The following is a 21,457-nucleotide window of genomic DNA, read 5'->3' on the forward strand; positions in this document are numbered from 1 at the left end:
AGGTGATCTTTTCTGGTCTTCAAAGACTTTCCACTGCCAACCCAGCAAGACTGGACATTTCTTCCAAAAATTAGGGGAATAGTCCAAGGTGGTAATTCCAATAGGGGGTAAAAAGGTCAAAAAATCACCACAGTGGTTTTCCCAACCTTACTTCCTTCTTACTTTCTTATGTTGCATTACCACTACTACCACTGAAGATGAAAAAAGTCACTTAAAAAAAAAAGTACTGAATCTTATACAAAAGTAGCTACAAATCTAATTTAGAGGTTTGAAAGAAACCTTGATTTTTTAAAAAGTTCTGTTTCACTAAATTTTGTGGCTAATTAAGCCAAGTTCATGGACTCAATTCCCGTGAACTACTTAGTTTGCTCTATTCAATCTATAGCCACAGTCCTTTAATCCCAGTCGGCCATTTCCCAAATTGTGGACCAGGGCAAATCTATCCACATCACTGGAAATCAAACAATTATCTACTGGTGACAAGTTAGCAGCATTGCCTTCATGTGTGAAAAATAGCACAGAACGAAAAAAGAATTTCTTCCAAAGAGATCAAGGAAAGAGGAAAAGTACCCATATGTACAAAAATATTTATAGCTGTTCTTTTTGTGATGGCAAAGAATTGGACATTGAGAGGATACCCATCAATTGGGGAACAGCTAAAAAAGTTATGGAATATGCATGTGATGGAATACAACTGTACTATAAGAAATGATAAAGGGGTGGACACCAGAAAAGTCTGGGAAGACTTGTATGAACTGATGTAAAGTGAAGTAAGCAGAACCAGGAAAATAATTTATACAACAACAGCAATATTAAGATAATTAACTCTGAAAAACTTAGTAAATGATCTACACAATGACCAACTACAACTCCAACAGACTCATGATGAAATATGCTATCTCCAAATAGAAAGCAGATAAACTAAGTACAAATTGATTTTTTTTGACATAGCTAATGCAGAAATTTCTTTTGCATGCTTATACATCTCTGTGAAGGATTTTGGTTTTCTTGCCTTCTCAATAGGTGGTAGAAGGGAAAGGAATAGGAAAGAATTTGGAACTGTAAATTAAAAATAAAAAAGAATTTATTTTTGATGCAGTTGTTTAACAAACAACTCTTTCAGTGCAAACTTATCTTAAGTTGAGCAATTAGAGATGATAACCACACTCTGAGGGACTGAGGCACATACTTAATATGCCTAAGGTATAGAACCATGGGGGACACAAACATATAGGCATATATAAATGCTAATCAGAACATAAAGAGCTAAGCTAAAGTAGCCCACCAGCCAAGTGATTCTACAAAAGAAATTTAGTTTTATATTTTCACTGAGATCAATACAAGTAAAAATAACACAACTCAGGATGAAATTTAGATAGTACAATGAAGAGGTAGTTTCTAAACATGGAAAATCCAAAGTAACCAAAATGTGAGAGAAAAAAATTCCATCTTTTTAAGACACAATATATAAACCACCACCCTATAACAATCCATAGATTACTAAATGCTCCACTGCTACTCATTCAAACATTTATTAAGCATTCATTATGTGCAGAACACTGTGTGAGTCTCTCCCCTTTAGGGAGTTTACAGTCTAGAGCAAGAGGATAAAATACAAACACAGACAACCTTAAATTATTTATTACTTAATTAATATTAACCTATATAATATTAGAGGCATGCACTGAAGGTTTACAAAACAGGAGGTAATATGAGGTCCAAAGAAAATGTCATTATCAACTGGGTACCAGGAAAATTTCATGGGGAAGGTAGCATTTGAGTTGGGTTTCAAAGCGCAAACGAATCCAACCGGTGTAAATTGAGGATGGGAAGTTATCCTAAGCCCAGGGAAAAAAAAAAACCATGGGCAAAGTCAGGGAAGGAGAAAAGCAGAGAGTTCAATTTAAGTGAGGCTGAGAATATGTGCCAAAGCACAATGCCTTGCAAGCGCCCAGATATTGAGCACTTAAGAAAAAAAGCCTGAAATCCACCAGGTAGGCAACAAGAAGGTATTAAAGAATTTTGAAAAGAGAAATGACATAATTAAATCTCTTTAGAAGGAAGACTCGTTAAAAAAAAACAAAAACCTGTAGCAGTATAAAGGATAGATTAGGAAGAGGATGCTGGAGTAGAAGTAGGAATAACTGATCAAAGGCTACTTTATTATAATGATCAAGGCTGACCCAGAAGAAAAGGGGAGACCCTACTTACCAGAGGTGGGGGGGCTATGGACACAGCACCCTTCGGATACTGTTAGACTTGACTAATCTGCTGGTTAGCTTTACTAAACAGCTTTTTCTCTGTATCCTTTTTATTCTTTGTTACAAGGGATGATTCTCCGAGTTGGGGAGGAAAGAGAGCTGTATTTGTTAACAAAGGTGATATAAAAGAAAGAATTCAATAAAAAGTTTAAAAAAACAAAAAAGGAAGCTATTACAATAATTAAGGTAGGTACTTAGGAGATTCTATGTTCAGCTGGTTGCAATGGAATAGAAATTGGGGATGAGAGGGCAGAGATATGGAATTGACAGCAATTGGTGAACTGATTGTTTATGGATTAAAGGAGAGAGAGAAGTCAAAAATAATCCCCAAGTTGTGAAAATGGAAAATTGGATTAATGGTGACGCTACTGGCACTGACAAACAAGGTCAGAAGGTGAAACAAGTTTCAAAGAAATGATAATAAAGCTCTGGTTTGAACATGTTGAACTCAACATTGTAGTCAGTGAGACATCAAAATGGAGACCTCCTGCAGGCAGCTGGAAGTGTGAAAGTGCAGCACAGAAGAGGTCAGGGCTATAGACATATACCCGAGCACCTTTCGTTCAAGTGGTAGTAATGAATGTAATGAATGAGATTAACAATTGAAAGAGAAGGCCAAAGACTGACCTCAGAAACATCCACATTAAGTGCATGGGAGGTGTATAAGGGGCTAACAAAGAAGATATATGTGTAGTTAGAGGCAGAAGGAGAACCAAGAGAGATGGCTATGTCTTTGAATTCAAAGGAAAGATGACTCTTCAGGAGGAAGAGGTGAAATCAATATCAAGTTTAGAAAGATCATGAAGAAAGGTCATTGGTAAACTTTGAGAAAGCAGTTTCAGTAGAATGATTGGAATAGAAATTATGATAAAGGGGATTGAGGAGAGAAAAGACGGTGAGGAAATAAAAGCATCTGTTTGGAGGCTTCTAAGGTTCTAAACTAGGTTCTCTTCTTTTCTCTCTCAATACTATCCCCTCAGCAAGTTCATCACCTCCCTAAGTTCACCATAAGTTCAATTATCTTCTCTAGAGAGATGACCCTCAGACCTAATCTTGCTGGTTATAACCAGTCTGACATTACCAATTTGATATTGCTGTGATATCACCATACAGATTTTCCACAAGAACCTCAAACTTAACATGTCTACAACATAACATACCCCCTAAACTCAACCCCTTCTAAATTTCAATATTTCTGTTTCAGTCAGTTAGCTCTGTAACCTCAGAGTTACATTAACTCCCCTGCCCTTACAATGCCCCCTCATGTTCAATCAGCTACCAAGTCTTATCGATTCCACAACCGTGTCTCTCAAATCCATTCTCTTCTCTCCACTCACACTGCTACCACCACCACTCCACTTCAGGTCCTCATTACCTCTTACCTGAATCATTACAACAACCTCTCAGGTGGAACTCCAACCTTCCAGTCTCACCCTGTCCAATCTATCCTCAACACAGCTACAAAAATTAATATCTGACCATGTCACTCCCTTGCTCAAGAAACTTCAATGCTTCTCTATTGCTTTTAGAAGACAATACAAATTTCTCAGCCTGTAGTTATACCCTTTAGAATCTGGCTCCATTCTACCACCACCCACTCCCACCCCCCTCCACTGGCTCACTATCACCTTCTGGATGAAATATAAAATCCTCTGGCATCCAAAGCTTTTCATAACCTGGCCTCCCCTCCACCTTTCCAGGGTCCTTCCATCCCTCCACGTACTCTGACATCCAACCACACTGGCCTCCTTATGTTCCTTGAACAAGATACTCTCATCTGCCAACTCTAGGCGTTTTCATTGGTTGTCCCTTGTATTACCTGGAATACTCTCCCTCCTCATATCTACCTCCTGACTTCTCTGTATTCCTTCAAGTTCTGGGTAAAATCCCACCTTCTACAGAAAGCCTTTGTCTTAAATTCAAGTACCTTACTGATATTACTTCCAGCTTAACCGGTATATATCTCGTTTGCACAGGGTTGTTTGCATGCTGTCTGCCCCACTAGATTGTGAGCTCCATGAGAGCAAGGATACCGTCTTCTGTATTTCTTTGTATCCCCAGCCCGGGGTGCAATGTCTGGCACATAGATGACACTTAATAAATGTTTACTGACTGACCAACTTCCCAGGTTTATTGCACAATATGCCGCTTTACACAGGCTATGATCTACTCGATCTTTCCCTAACTCTGCACTCAATCTCCTGCCTCGGTGCCTTGCACTCACTGTTTCTGGTGCCTGGAATGTACTCCTCTTCCCTCTGTCACAGAATCCATAAATTCCTTCAAGGTTCAGTTTATACGGCATTTCCTATGCAAAGCCTTTGGAAAAGTTAATAATGTTTGCTCCTTCCTCAAAAAAAAAAAAAAATCACCATATATTCTTGTTTCCATCTCCTTGACAAGGACTGTTTTTTGTCCTGTCCTTGTATCCCCAATTGGCCCTCAATACTTTAGAAGGTACTTAATATATGCTTGTTGGCCTGAGCTCGGACAATTTTGTCAAGAAAATTAACAGGCAATTAAAAAATACAAATTAAAAAACTATGAGGAATCACTGCACACTCAAATTGGCAAGATAATAAAAGGAAAAATTCAGTGTTGGTAGAGTTGTGGCAAAACTGGCATACTACTAATTTACTGATGGTCCAGCTGTCACTTGGTAGTCATGTTGGAAAACAAACTAGAATTATACAAAAAAGGTCACAAAATTGTTTACTACCTTTGACCCAAACACTGTCTAGGTTTATATCACAAAAAGTTTACTGAAAGCAAAAAAATTATTATTATTAGTATGCCATATGGAACTTAATAGATAGGAAGAATTCAAACAGATATGAGAAGATTTGCATAAGGTGATATTGAATCCTGAAGAAAGCAAAACCCACAGGACAACACATACAAAGGTTACATCTCCATAAATAAAAACAATTTTAGATAGCAACACAACTTGGCTGTTGTGGCACAGTGAACAGAGTGATGGACTTGGAGTCAGGAAGACCCGAGTTTGAATCCTACCTCAAGCATGAGCTGTGAGACCCTGGACAAGTCACTTAACCTCTGTATGCCTCAGCTTCTTCATTCGTAAAATGGGGATAACAGCACCTACCTCCCAGGGCTCTTGTGAAGATTATGTGAGATAACATGTGAAGATTATGCAAAATGATATGTGTAAAGCATGTTGTAAACCTTAAGGAGCTACTTAAATGTTTATGTTTATTAATATTTTTTAAACTCTTTTTGTTTTGGGTTTTTTTGTTGTTGTTGTTTTTGTTTTGCTTTTTTTTGATGAACAATCAGGGTTAAGTGACTTTCCAGGGTCACACAGCTAGTAAATGTCAAGTGTCTGAGGTTGCATTTGAACTCAGGTTCTCCTGACTCCAAGGCCAGAGCTCTATCCACTGAGCCACCTAGCTGCCCCTATTATTATTTTTAAAAGCTGTGGATACTGGTACTAAAGTTAAATTACATATCCTTCCTCTCTTAATGAAGAGTCAAGTACTCAAGGGTAAAGCTTCATGTGTTATCAATTGCAATTACTTTTTTGTCCTCTCCTGTTTTCAAGGATTCTACACCGTGAGGAACTGACCTGTATATCTGTCAGGGTTTATATGATGCATTGAAACACAAACTTTAGCAATGAAGAAAGACAGGGTTGCAGTTGTATAGGGCAGAAGGATCAAAGAAGTCTTTTTTAAAGTTTGGAGTGACTTAAGTAAGTTTGTAGGTAGGTAGGAAAGAAATCTATGGAGAAAGAAATTGAAGAAACACAGGTGGATGGGGGAAGAGGTAAGGAGGAGGGAAAGAGGGAGAGAGGTGAAGAGAGAAAGGGGATGGGTAAGAGAGGAGAGAGGAGGGGTGTCTACCACAGCAACATCCTGGAGAAAATGGTAAAGAATGGGATCAAGAGGCATTAAATTTAGTATGTAGTAGGGATACTTCTGAGAGGAAAAAAAAAAAAGAGGAGAGAAAATAATGATATTAAGAAACTTAGGGGAACAAAAGTAGGAAAGGCGAGGGAATGTACATCAAATGGCCGATCTGCTGGAGAAGCTGGAAGCCAAATGTTTTCAAAACTTCCATTCTCAAAATTAGTGTTTTCATCTCTGCTTACATATACCAGACAACAGAACTCAATGCAGAATACTCATAGTACCTTCCAAAAATACCCCAACACTATTTTTTTTCAAAGTCAACACAGGTAAACGATTGCATATTTCTGTAAGGTTACTTTTTGGCAGACAACCCTTCTTGCAACCAGCTAAAAGAATAACTGCATAAATAATGCCACCATACTCCTGTAGGTCATTCCATACTTTTCCAAAGCAGAATAAGCTAATCACTTATGTTTCAAGTCCACAGAAGATTAAGTACTCTTTTTGAAGTCTTACCATGAGGTCTGACAATCATGGCTGAAGAGTTTTCAGGTAGCTTACACAAAAACAAATCACTAAAGGGAGATATTTCTCTAAAAGTGAAAGTTCATAGGTAAGAGGAAAACAGCTGTACTCACACAGAATTCTTTATTTCTTGCTCAGGTCATTAAATATCCTGCTGATTAAGTATTTCCTCAACTATTATAAGAATATCATTTAGTTGGCAGGGGCCAAAAGAATTAACAATTACCAATGAATTCCGTGTGTGTGTGTGTGTGTGTGTGTGTGTGTGTGTGTGTGTGTGTGTTACTTAGTACTTGACTCATTCCATAATAGAAAACTTCACCTTCTTAGTATTCTGGATGACATTTCAATCAAAGAGAATTTACTTTATTGTCATTATTAATCCTTGTATTTGTTTGAAATGTTTTTCTTTGACTTTCATTTTGAAATTGAACATGGGAGGAGGAAGTGACCCTTGCTATTAAAATAGATTCTTTTCTGTCTTTAACTCCTTTAACTTCCACCAATACACAACACACTAAAAGGAAAAGGATTAAAGGAAACACTTCTGCGTTAAAGAAATAGATAAGGAAGGAAGGAAGGAAGGAAGGAAAGAAAGAAAGAAAGAAAGAAAGAAAGAAAGAAAGAAAGAAAGAAAGAAAGAAAGAAAGAAAGAAAGAAGGAAAGAAAGAAAGAAAGAAAGAAAGAAAGAAGGAAAGAAAGAAAGAAAGAGAAATAGATCCAGAGGGCAGTCAGCAGAGAAGTGACAGAGCCACCGGGGTAGCAGGCACAGATCCTACATGTGCAGCCTAAAGATGAAACTGACAGTTTACTTCTATTCCTTAGGAATTCAAAAATCAGATTATAGTAACTTGGGGCTTGAAACATATCCAAAGATTCAAGTTGCTCTCTACCAGCTGCCCTCTTAAATCGAAGTGTTTTTTTTTTTAATTTGAATTTTTCCTCTTTTATCTTAAAAAAAAAAAAAGCCAAAGGAATAAAACCTAACACAATACAAGAAACCAGACACTAGAATTTTTGAATCTGGTTCAGTCTTGAGAAACCTACTCAGCCTCCTTATGCGACAATTTCCCTTTCCAGTAAAAAAGAGACCAATCCCCTTCCCGGATATCATAGGTTTGAGCACAAAGAGCCATGTTCTGCCATTCATGTACGAAATAAATGGTAGTGAGCTACCACTGATTCCTTAAACAAATATTTACGAAGTGCCCTGTGGAAACTCTGTGATAGGTGTGGAGAAAGCTATAAAGTTCAGATTAAGACACATTTCCTGTCCTTATGGAGCTTACAGTCAGGCAGAGGAATAAGACAGAAAACCAGATGACTAAAATACACAGTATTACCTAACTAAATCAGAGAGTTACAAAATCAACTGTTATGTAAGGTTCAAGGGGGGAAGGTCATCACCAGATGCAACTCGGAGAAGGGTTTTATGGAAGAGGAGGCATTTCAGTGGTCTTAAAAGGATGGATAGTAATTCAACAGGTTTAGCACAGTGGGGAGAGGGGAAATAAGGGTGAGAAGGAAGAGAAGACATTCCAGGCATAGAGAGTAACATGAAAAAAAAAAGGCAGGGGTGGGTCATTACAGGCTGTGTTCTGGGTGCAAAGTAATCCTGTGTGAGGCCAATACAAGTACAAAGAAGAGAATCATAAGGCTGAAGAAGGGGGAGGACAAACCACACCATTAAAGGAGCCATGATGAGCTGTGCTGCCCACATCCTGACCAAGAGGTCCTGGACTCAAAAGGAGGCATGTTTCTGAATATGGCTAAGGTGGGAAATTTGTTTTGCTTAACTATGTATATGTGTTACAAGGGTTTTGTTTTTCATTCTTCCCCCTCAATGAGGAGGGAAAGTAAGACTTTTGTTCATCGAAATCATCTAAAAAATAAAGGTAGAACAGCACCAAATTGTGGCATGCCCCGAATACCAGACAAGAGTCTAAATTTTACCTGATGTACAATAGGGAATCACCAAAGATTTGAAGCCAAAGACAATGGAAGGATTAAGTGCAATCTAAAGGGTTTGGTCACTAAATAGATATGAACGCACAGAGAAAAAAAAGTACAAGATAACCCCAAGGTTTCAAACATGTGACTAAATGACTGATAAAATCCAACAGTCAGAAATAATGAGGTTGGAAAAACAATCAGGCATAGGGAGAAACGGTACAAGCTTCCTTTAGGAATTGAGCTTGAGATGCCAGAGGACATTTAGGGGGAAATATCCTGTAAGAAGATGAAGGTATGGGTCTGGAGCTCAGAAATAAGGTGCAGACTGAAAACAGAGATATGAGAGTCAATTTCTATGAGGGAGCAGTTGAAGCCACGAGAGCGAATTAGAATGCTAAGGGAGAGAATACGGAGAAAAAACAGACTTCTTGGGGAACCCTTCAAATGAATAAGCTGATAGAGTATCTCCCTTGAGCCATTATTCTGGCTGTGAGGATACAGGGCCATATACCTAAGGTATTTCTCCTGTTTGCCTAACAGTATCCACTTTCAGGAGAGTAAGCAAGAATTAGGGGTACAGCAAAGTAAATCTAATTGACTCAGATCAAACCTGAGATTCATTAATACGAAGTTCTAACCAAATGAGCTTTAACAGGCACAGCCGGAACCACTGCAGTTAAATAGCAATGATGTACACAGGTTTTAAGCATCACAATGAATTCACTGTGTCAATTAAGTCACTTTACTTCTGTGTCTGATCATAGGATTTCCCAATGAGACTCATTTCAGAAGTAATTTGTGGCCTTAGGGGACACGTTAACAAGTCCACATCAGAAACAAACATAGACACCATCTGAAAGCAAGGTGTCCCAAGCCAATGTGACTGGAAAGAGAACTGGTCCCAGAATACCCCCCACCTTATCCATACACAGAGGCAAATACATGTATATTCACAAAGGGCCTTCTCCTAGTCTTAGCCCTGCTATGGGAGCTGCTTCTGAAAGGAAAGTACATGCTATTTCTAGATTTAGTTTTATTGTTTTCCACTCTCTCTACAAAACTAAGTTATTTCCTGAGTTCATAATTATGATATAGTTCCTTCACCAGCAGTAAGCTGAGTGAATATAACAAGGACACAAAATACCTATTAAATCATCTGTTTCACAAAACTTAGAAAATAATTAGGAGGATAAAGACATAAAGCTATTAAATTATCTTCCAATATTTGATTGCCCACCAAATTTCTCCTCCTACCCGAGTTTACAAAGACACAGTGGAACTCCAAAGAGGCCAAAATGGCATGTCACTGGAAAGAATGGGAGAACCAAATAAACCTACTAAATTCTGTGCCACCATTTTTCCAGAAAGTCAAGGAACTTTGTTTAGAGTAAAATAAAGAAATAAATAAGTTGATGGTGCAGCATCTTAAATCATGGAAGTGATACAGGTAGAGCTACAAAAGTGAAGTTAATCTTGATACTACAGTCTACTATTCTATTCTATGCAACATTTAACTGCTTTTCTACCCAGATTAAAACATAGGAACACAACAATTAAATCAATTTTCTAAATAGAGCCTTGGTTCCTTTCCCACAGTGAATATGACAATAAAGACTGAATCCAGAATCCCGGTTGTATAATACATAGGTATTTCCCTCTGTCAAAACTAACTGGAGAGCAGAATCATGCCACACTGGAGAAAGCAGCTCTTCTAAGAGGTATTAATCAGTTAAGGTTTTGTTCTTGAACTTGACTTGCAATGGACACTTCTCGAAGAGCCATGTTTTCCTCCACAGACATTCTCATAGAATAAAGCCAAAAACATTTATGGCCTGGAAATTCTCTTTAAAAAGTTATAAAAATCAACCGATTTTCAGTAGGCATTTTCCTAATGCTTTAATTTTTGTTCAGGGGCAAAAGATCTGAGATAAAAGGTACATTTTCCTATGTACTATCACAGACAAACACTACAGTGATTGGCAATTGCCCATCTCAATGGGACTCCAATCAACCTAATCCAACATGACAAAGCATTAACATGACCTTCACTTAGTATATTAACAGAGCTACTGACTCTGAAAGCTGCAAACTCTACCCCCTCAAGACCAGATCGACCCAATACACACATACTCAAGAGACCAAGACAAATTCACCAAGTGTCAAAGATAAGCCCTCAAAAATATAGAGGAAAAAAATCTCAATTCCACCTCCAAACCACAAATCCCATATCCAAAGCCTTCTTCAAGACAACAAGAAATCAGTCAAGAATCTTTAGAAATATAGTAATCCAAAGAAAATTACCCTGAAGTCAACAGTTCTTTCCCATACTATAACAGTGCAAAGACATAATTATTTTGGTTCTATTTTTTGGATGCACTCTTCACTCTTTAAACTGTGGATGCATTCACATCAAAGGAAACACACATTCAATGTATGTTACATTGGGAAAGATTACAAGGTGGAAACTAAGTTTGCTAAACAGGAAGGCTTTGAATCTGAAGTAAGGTTTAGAGCCCAGGAGACCTATTCTTACTGCAATTACCAAATCCTACAATAGAACAATTTCCTAAATCAGATACTGTTTTGTAGAGGAGTAGAAAGTGAACCATTCTGGCTAAACCCAAACACCATACCATATCCCAGTGTAAAAAAGGCCTTTGTGAATAGATTTTTTTTTTTTTTGGATAGGCAATTAGGGTTAAGTGACTTGCTCTGGGTCACACAGCTAGTAAGTATCAAGTGTCTGAGGCTGTTTGAACTCAGGTCCTCCTGACTCCTGGACCAGTGCTCTATTCACTGCGCCACCTAGCTACCCCTACATTTTTTTTTTTAAAGCAACAATTTCACTTATATCCAAACTTGCACACCTTTTAGTCCTAAATTATAAGTTCCTCTGCCCACTCATATCACCATAAACTGTCCAAACAACTGTACAAAGTGGAAAAACACAACTGTAATTCTTTTGAAAAAACAGCAAAAAAAACAAAACAAAAAAAAAAACTTAGTTACATGGAAATTCACAGGATTCAAGATAGTAAATGTAAGCACAACTCAAATCACAGCTACACAATGATTACCTATCCTCAGCCCTGACCCCACTTGAGATTTCAATAAGCAAAGCTTTTCTGAGCAAGATATGATAAGCCAAAGAACTTATCTGAAAGACAGAGGAGCTCTCTTAAATATTTTACAGAGGAAGAACTGGAATGCTTCTGGGAGTAAGCATATAAACTTTTATAGGAAAATAAGCGTGTTCACCAACCATGATCAAAACCAGGAAATGAAATCTGTGCAGTGCTCTTCTTCCTCTAGCAACCAGAAATTACCCTTAAAAAGTCAAATCTACCCATACACATCAAAATATTCATAGCTACACTTTCTGCAGTAGCAATAATAAAAAAAAAAACTGGAAACAAGGTAGATTACCACGAACTAGAAAAGAGCTAAATAAAATGTGGCACATGAATGTAATGAAATATTATTGTACCATGAGAAATGATGAACATGCAGAATTCTAAGGAGCTTGGGAAGATTCATATTAACTGATGCTGACTCTAAAGGAAGCAGAAATCAGAAAAACAATGTGATTAATATGATGTAAATGGAAAGAACAAAGAAAAAAACTGAATCTAAGTGATTATGACTAAGCAAGGTCCCAAAGAAGAGATGAAAAGGTGTACCTCTCTCCCTTTCTGAAAATGTGGGACTGTGGATGTGGAAGAGCACATACAGAGTCAGACTCAGCTGAAGTGCTGGTAAATTTTGCTGAACTGTTAATATTCCTTTTTTTTTTCTTTTAAACTCTATGCTTAGAAGGAATGAAAGAGATTTATATTCAGAAATGAAGGAGATATAAAAACAAAAAATATTAACTTTTTTTTTTCAAAAAGCTGCAGGAAAGTCATGTCTACCCAGCAATTGATTTATTACTCTTACTCAGTACGACCAAAGAAAGTACAAGAAAGCACAAGATTTGAATTTGGAACAGGGGAAGGAAGTTGTGTAGACGAGGTTTGAAGATGGTTTCCCAATTTGTTCAGTTCTGTGATGCAACTGACACTTTTTTTCCATTATATGGTGCCCAGGGAAGCTTCATGGACTTTGAAAATCAAAAATAAATGCAAATGAATCCAACATGAACTTCCACAAGGAAGGGAAACTGACACCTCCCAAGAGCTGCTGACAGAAGAGGATAATAGTCATGGATTTTCTATAGTCTGGAAAGAACAGAATTCTGGGCTCAGGTAATGGAAAAAGAAAGATCACCACTGCAATACAGGTCTTAGTGCCCCCATGCCCATAAGATTAATATATTGGCACACCAGGCTGGGGAAGAGCAGAACTGTTCGTAAAGCAGTTGAAAGTGGAGGAAAAAATAAAACATTCACCTATCCAGGGGGAAGGTTTCTAACCCTAAACTCCTAACATCCCACTTTCTTAGGTAGGTCACTATCACTGAGGTAGGAAGGTTGAAGAACTCTAAGGGGAAAGTGCCACAGAAGGAGTCAAACATTTAAGGAGGGAGAGGTTACTCCATTCTCCAGACACACCTTGAGGATACTGTCTGCCTCTAAAACCCTGGCCTAACCAACAGTTCTACCAGGTGAAGGCCTGAAGGTAGGGAGGGATTTTTGTGACTGAAAGGAAATTTAGGAAGGACGTGAAGCAAAGACAGAATATCCTAGTAAAGGAGGAGGACGCAAGCCAGTCAGAGAAGGTTGTACAAGAGAAAAGGAGTGAGGAAGACAGGCGATACAGAAATAGAGTAGTGAAGGACACAGGGGGGAAAGGAATGGAGGCAATGGGAGTACTACCTACACCCAGACCCCCTTTGAGCACCAGACACACACACACACACACACACACACGGACACGGACACACACACACTCTTTAAACCTTCAAACATAAATCGAATCCCCTGCCGTTCGGATCTAAGACTGGACTGACAATGCAACAGCCCCCCCAAAGTGTCGGGGCTGCAACGAGGCTGATGAAGTAGCGAACTCGAAAAGGCAGGGGCTGCAGTGGAGGGGGAGGGAAGGGACGAAACTGTACCGAAAGGCAGAGGCATGAAAGTGGGAGGGGGGGGGGGGGGGGGGGACGGAAGAACAGGATGTAGGGCAAGGGAACGGAAAATGCCACCAGGCACAAGTGGAACCCAAGGGTGCCCAAAAGGAGGACTCCAACACAGACAAAAGGAAGCAGGGGACAGGAGGGCAGAGGGGGGCTCCAATGAGAAGAGAGAGAACAGCCGGGAGCCTCCGCGGGAGGCACGGCAGAGCCGCTCACTGTCACGGCACTGGGAAGGGGGGGTGGGGGGGGCCGGCACGGGGACTCGGGTCCTGGCCGGCCGGCCCCGGGGGTCGGAGGGGTGGGCCCGCCGGGGGAGCAGGGCTGTCTCTGGCCGCGGCTGGGGGCAGGGTGGCCGCCGGGTGGGGGGCGCCGCGGGAACGGAGCCCCGGGGGGCGGGGGCGGGGGCCGGGGCCCCGATACTCACACCTCCAGGATGCGGTCCCCTTTGCGCACCCCGGCCCGGTCGGCCGCCCCCCCGGGCAGCACGGCGCTCACATGCTGCAGCGGCGCGTACAGCTCTCCGTTGATGCTCCGCAGCTGCCCGCCCTCGCTCACTTGGCCCCGCACGTTGAAGCCATAGCCGGACTCGGACTTGACGATGCGCACCACCCGCGGGCCGCCCCCGCCGCCGTTCCCGGCGCCCAGGAGCCCAGAGCCGCCGCCGCCACCGCCGCCGCCGCCGCCGCCGTTCCGCTGAGGGGCTGAAGGGTGAATCCCTTCCCCGTCCTCGTCCGCCATCTTGCGAGCGAGCGAGCCAGCCGTACCCCCGCCCCCTCCCCAGCCCGGTCCTCCCCTCCCTTCCACGCTCCCTCCCCTCGGGCGGCCGAGCCAGCGAGCGAGAGCGCGCGCCCAGCCGATGGCGTTCTCTGAGCCGGACAGAGAGAGGAGGGCTATTGGGCGGCGCGGGGCTTCCCGGGAAATGTAGTTTATACTGGGAGCTTCTGTGCGGGGGAAGTTGGACACGGGCCGACTGAGAGGGAGGCGAGGCCGGGTGATGACGTCACTTTGGGACCGCAGCCTGCCGGGAGTTGTAGTTGATTGCCTTTTCCCGCCTTTTCTGCTAGCCTCAGAACCTCTTCTAGTTAGGGGAGGGTGATGAGCCACAGCCCCAGGATGGCTCATTTGGCAGCTGCTGGTAGTTGACGATTGTCTTCGTTTTCCGGCAGCTAATACAGGGAGTACGGTGGCTCCTGGCCCAATGTGGTCGTGATGAGGAGGAAGAATTGTCTACAAATGAGGAAAAAAATGCAGAAAATTGGGCGCTCGAGGAAACTAGGCTACAGTAGATTGTCTAGCCCTGCAGTAATAATCCTACTTGAACAAAAATCGAGTCTCTGGACTTTCACATCGTTTTTAGCCAGTAAATGTGGGAGGAGGTTGACTCCTGGTTCATCACGGCCATGATGAAGAGGAAGAATTGTCTACAGATGAATGGAAAAAAAAATACAGGAAATTAGGAAGACCAGATTCTCAACACCTGCAATAATGATCCTACCTGAACAAAAAAATAGGTCTCTGGGCTTTCACCTCCTCTCCATCCTACTCATTCCTTTACATTCCCTCAGCACTTCTGGTTTCAGTTTGTACTATGGCTATGGCAACCATCACCCAGGTTTTTCTAGGACACTTTCAATTTCGAGAATAACAATTGCATTTTAAAGGACATTTGTGCAAAAAGTGATATTCTTTATTAGGCCATATGTCACAATTTTTTGGCATGGAAAATAGAATCACTCTCAAACTATAGCATTCTCTCTTTTTTGAGTTCCAAATTCTGTCCTTCCATCCCCTCCTCCCTGAGATGGTAAGCATTCAGATATAGGTCATACGTGTGCAATTATGTAAAACATTTCCATATTAGTCATTTTGAACAAAAAGACTTGAATAAAAGAAAAAATGAAAGAAAGAATGCAAAAAATAGCATGCTTCAGTCTGTATTCAATCAATGTCAGTTCTTTTTCTGCAGGCAAATAGTATGCTTCATCATTAGTCCTTTGGGATTATGTTAGATTGTTGCATTGTTGAGGATAGCTAAGTCATTCACAGTTCTTCATTGAACAACATTGCTGTTACTGTGTACAATGTTCTCCTGGTTCTGTTCACTTCACTGTGCACCAGTTCATGTAAGTCCTTCCAGGTTTTTCTGAAATCATCCTGCTTGACATTTCTTACAACAAAATAATATTCCATTATAGTCATATACCACAACTTGTTTAGCCATTCCCCAATTGATGGGCATCCCCTCAATTTCCAATTCTTAGCAACAAAAAACAAAAACAACAAAAAAAAACAACAAAAAAAAGCTGCTATAAATATTTTTGTACAAATTGGTTCTTTTCCCCTTCTTTGGGATGTCTTTGGGATATAGACCTGGCAGTGGTATTGCTAGATCAAATGGAATGCACAGTTTTATAGCCCTTTGGGCACAGTTCCAAATTGTATAGCACTCTCTTTAAACTCATTCATGTGTGTAGGTTTTGTCTTCACAACTACATTGTAAACTCTTTAGTGAGCCGGTCAATAAACATTTATTAAGAACCTACTAAGTGCTACGATTATAAAAAGAGGCAAAAGATATTGTGTCTGCCCTCAAGGAACTTACAGTCTACTGGGTGGGATAACATTTGAACAAATAAATACAAAGCATGCTCTCAACAGGATAAATAGAAAATAATTGAGAGGAAAGGCACTGGAATTAAGAGGGGTTAGGGAAAGCTTCCTTCCAGAAGATGAGATTTTAATTGGAACTTAAGGAAAACAAGGAAAGGCAGTAGGTGTAGATGAGAAGAGAGAGTATTCCCGGCACGAGGAACATCCAGAGAAAATGCCTGGGGCTAAGAATAGAGTGCTTTGTTTGTGGAACAGCCAGGAGGTCATTTATCAGTGGATCAAAGGGTATGTGGTTGGGAATTAGGTAAAAGAAGACTGAAAAGGTAGACGAGGGTTAGGTTATGAAGGGCTTTGGATGCCAGTTAGAGGATTTTGTATCTGATCCTGGTGGTGATAGGGAGACACTGGAGTTTCCGGAGGAGTGAGGATAACATGGTCTAAACTGTGCTTTCTCTCCTCTCTTTCTTCTAAAGCCACTGCAATATGACTTCTGAACTCATCATTCAACTGAAATTGCTCTCCAAAGATACCAATAGTCTCTTAATTGACAAATCTAATGTCCTTCTCTGGATCCTCATTGTTCTGGACCTTTCTGCAACCTTTGAAACTGTCACCTATATCTTCATTCTCTCTCCTTTCTCAGCTTTCATAACATTTCATAACATTGGCTATCCTCCTATTTCTCTGACGACACCTGCTCAGTCTCCTTTGCTAGGTTGGTTCCCCCAGTTCACACCCCTAACTATAGGTGTTCCCTAAGGATCTGTCCTTGGCCCTCTGATACAGTAGTTGCAGGCATTCAGTAAATGTCTGCTGATTGGTTGGTTGAAGAGAAAAAAAGGAAGCAGCTTATAGGACACCCTGGTTCTGTTTTTTGTTTGCTCTCCACCTCCTTTTGCATTTTTCCCATACTGAACACATGAATATTTAACTTTCAGTTAGCTGAATAAGATCAGTTGCTCTTCAAAGAGAAGATAACCATCAAAGTGTAGAAGGTTTAGATGAAGTGAGTATTATATGTATAAGAAAATCTTTGCTGCCCGACATGTAGCTATCCCATGGATAAGATCACACACACAACAATCACCTTTGTGGGGTGTAAGTGTGTTACAGGGTGTGAGCAATACTTCTCAGGTGCTCTTCGGGACAAAAATCTCCAAACCCCACCCCTTAACCTGCTTATTTGATTGTTATCTTTTAATTCTCTCTCACTGGGTTCAAAATAGGTATGAATGGAAATTACCCCAGAAAGTATTCAAAAATGCAAAATGTCTCATACTAATTATTAATTATCTCCAAGCTGTCACCTTACTTTATAAGAACAACAAAGAAGCTTCTTTTTATACAAGATTTTTCTCCTTACTCAATCTCAGACTCTGGTCTCATGGGCTTAGACAAGCATCAGTATTACTAGCTATATGATCTATTAACAGTAACAAATAATACTAAGACATAGATAAATATTTCAACAATGTTTCAGCTGTGAGAAAGGTCACAGCTAGAGTCACCTTTTTACTAGTGGCTGCAACAACTTCTGACTTCTCCAAAACACTGGAATCTCAGGCCAATAATTCAGTTCCCTGAAGATAGCCGATAAAATCTCTAAGGAATTCTTGGGATGTGTTTTCTACAGGATAAGAAGTAAACTCAGTTATCTCAAAAATGTCTCTTTGGACCCCCTCAAAGATGACAGTTAATCCTCTGAGTCCCTCAGAAACACAAGCTCTCTTGGTAGTTAACTGTAGTCTTTCAGAATCTTTCACCGTGCAGTTAACTTGACAGTAAAATTGAATATGTACAATAAGTGACAAAACTGATTTTTGACTCAACAATTTCATTGATTGGACTTTATCCTAAAAAATATAATAGAAGGATAAGGACCAGCCTCCTGTTTTATTGTTACAGCAAGTTACCTGGTGAAGAAGCTCTATTAATGAAGCCTTGTAATGAAAAAAGGAGACATGCAACAGTTAACTGAAAGAGATTCATTTATCCATAGCAGGAGAAGGATACAGAACAAGGATGGAAATTGAGGATACCTCAAGTTCATTTAGCTAAAAGAAGTACCCTCACTTGAATTGCCCATTATCATCCACCAGCCCGATTATCTGAGAACTCTTTGTGGGAGCTTTATACTCAGATGACTAGGAAGCAATGTTAACAGCCTAAGCCTTTAGTCCCTTGAGTCAACCAATATTTTTAAAGGAAAAGTTAGACTAACTTGCATGAGGGGAGGAGTTAGCATATTACTCCTACCACAATATAATCTGGAAAGAAGGTGGGCTGATCATGTAATAGCAACAAAGGATGATAGATGGAAGCACAAAGGCTTCAATGGTACCCATAGAATGCAAAATGACCTAGAGGAAGGCACCCAGCTTGTTGGGTGATTCTTTTAGGGAGGCTTTATGGAAGAACATGGATAAGAAGGCATGGATGGCTTGTTATATACACTATTGGAGGGAGTACCTATGTTGACAAAAATCATAGCACCATAGACATATTAACATAATGTAATATTATGGTGCTATTAAAATTACTACAAAGCATACAAGGAAACATGAAAATAAATCAAACCAATATGAAAAAATGAAAAGCAAGGTTATTAGAACCAGAACTGCATGCACATTCACTAAAACTATATTTGGGAAAAAATAAAGACAAAAATAGTGAAACTTCAGCTGAACTTGGAAAGAGATGCAAAGCAAACATTTTTGTTTATTTTCTGTTAAGTTTTTAGTTTTATTTTATTAAGTACTAAAGATCTTAAGTACGATTTTTCCCTCATTCTATATGTTTCCTTGGTTATTTGTTTTTGTTAATGGCTATTAAGTTTATAATGAAAAATTATTTGTGTATTTGTTTTGTCTCCATACCACACTGTAAGTTCTATGAGGGCAGGGACTCTGTCTCATCTAAACTTCACATCACTATTAGTGCCCAGCGTAAGGATCTGCACATAGTAGGTGCTTAATAAGTGTCTCTGGAATTTAAATAAAGATATAGAAGGAATAGATACAAAAGGATAAGAAACCAAGGGCAGCTAGGTGGTGCAGTGGATAGAGTACTGGTCCTGCATTCAGGAAGACTTGAGTTCAAATCCAGCCTCAGATACATAACACTTAACTAGCTGTGTGACCCTGGGCCTAGCCAAAAAAAAAAAAAAAAGAGAGAGAGAGAAACCAAAAGATACATGGTCAAACAAGCTTTTCTAGTATTCTATCAACCTGTCAAAAAAAAAATTTTTTTAACACAACAACCTCTTCTCAGGACCTGCAAGAAGGTATTTATGTATGTCTAAACAGATATTCTTTCTTAAATGTTCCCTTCATCTTTACTTTTCCTCAGTAACCTTCACTTATTTCCTATCACATTAATTCTAGAAATGAGAAGGAATGGAGAGGTAAAAAAAAAAAAAACTTTTTTGAAGGGGAGGGGACCCTTTCCTACATCTCACCCACTAAAAAGTATTCCACATTTTTAGGGGGGAAAAGAACATGCATAAAAAATAAGATTCAGAAATTATCCCTTCTTCTCTAAACTCATTTTGCTTAGATTCCAAAGTCTTCTATATAATCTGATTTTGTCCTCCACCTCCCTATGCTAATTAGGCTCGCTTCTCATTGCATCTTGGCACAATGGAAAGAGCACTGGACAGAAGACCAGGATTTGAGACCCAGTTCTAGAACTGGCTGTATAACCTTGGATAAGCCACTTCACTACCCAAGGACTCAGTTGGTTCATCACTAAAGTTGGTTCATCAATAAAGTGGGAGTATTACTATTTACAATCCTATACCACAGGACTGAGATGAGTAAAGTGTCTTTTTAATATTAAGGTACTATATAAATGTAAACCCCCATCTTTATTCCTGTAGGGGATAGGGACTGGACCTAGGATTTCATTGATACAGAGAACTACCCAGTGAGGAAACTCAATCTATCAATACAAATTGACACCTTCTTTGCAATTTGTAATCTTATTCTGCTGACTAGAACAGTGACAGATTAAGTAATTTGTGCCGGGTCACCTGTGGATCATATGTATATCACAGATTGATTGCATATCCAAGGTACCTGCCCGATCTGTGTACATTGCATACTGATCATTACTATCTTTCTAATCACACATGCATCACATCACATCACACGATCATCATGTGTAATCAAGTGTTGCTGACATGTGCATCATATACTCCTTACATGTTGCTTATATGTCACATGAATGGCATGTGAGCAACATTTGTTGCTCTGTGTTATACACATTACACGTACCTTTCTGTAGACCATGTGTGTCATGTGTCCATCAGTGCATAGTATGTATTGATCACTTGTATATCACAATGCCTAGCTTAGTCTATCCTTTCTGTCTGGGAATGGGAGAGTCTAAGGTTGGGAGAGATCAGGCAGTCACCTTGAGAAAGAAAAATGAGGTAAAAAGCCAGAAATGTTAGCAACCCAATCACTACCACTGTCACATAAATTCAAACCAGTGGGTTCACAGGAGGACAAAAGGTCCTTTCCATTTAACACACAAGCAGAAAGGGTGCACAGGGGATTAACTGTCTTGGAAAAGGGTGGTTCCCTGACAAAAATGATCGGCAATGCACTTGTCTTGTGATTTAAAACCTTCTCAGCCTTGTAGTCCACTTCGGAATTAAAAAGCACTTGGCTTAGTGATCTGGCTCAGTGCACAGCTCTGGCTCAGAAATGCACTTGGTTGGATGTATAACGTAATGTAATCTACTTTGAGATGTACACTACCATCCCTTGTTTCTGGAAGCACTTAAGACAATGCCCCCTCACCCACCCACAACAAAACCCCAAATATCAATCACACCTCTTCCTCCAACCCTGGGTCTGGCCTTGGTCCACTCCAGACTCTTCACTATTCTCAACTAAAACTTTGCTGAGAATTTATCTCATCTCCCTGCTCCCTCCTCATTCTGTCTCCCCGTCTCCTGGGTGACCTAAAGAGAACTATCCACTGTGATCGAGTGGCTCCAGGACTCAGATAGCAGCTTCAGAACAGACCATGGTGGTGAAAGTGCCCACACTAGTGGTCTTTCAGCTGGGGCAGCGGTGATGTGCAGCAGGGGCCAAGTAGGGGCCCAAGTCACACAATGACCACGATAATGCAGGGAACTTCAGAAAAACGATGAA

The 21,457-nt window shown here is 40.2% G+C and overlaps 1 protein-coding gene across 2 annotated transcripts in view; it reads right to left on the reverse strand.

The window, feature by feature from the left end:
* Positions 1–14,423, reverse strand: part of LOC114043088 (sorting nexin-27) — a 74,814-nt gene extending 60,391 nt beyond the window's left edge. For both annotated transcript variants that reach the window (XM_027862009.1, XM_027862010.1), the window contains exon 1: positions 14,110–14,423. In XM_027862009.1, the coding sequence (XP_027717810.1) occupies positions 14,110–14,423 (314 nt within the window). The remainder of the gene's footprint in view (positions 1–14,109) is intronic.
* Positions 14,424–21,457: the final 7,034 nt, after the last annotated feature.

The sequence above is a fragment of the Vombatus ursinus genome, unplaced genomic scaffold, assembly GCF_900497805.2.
Source record: "Vombatus ursinus unplaced genomic scaffold, bare-nosed wombat genome assembly UNPS02014768.1, whole genome shotgun sequence".
Taxonomy (NCBI): Eukaryota; Metazoa; Chordata; class Mammalia; order Diprotodontia; family Vombatidae; genus Vombatus; species Vombatus ursinus.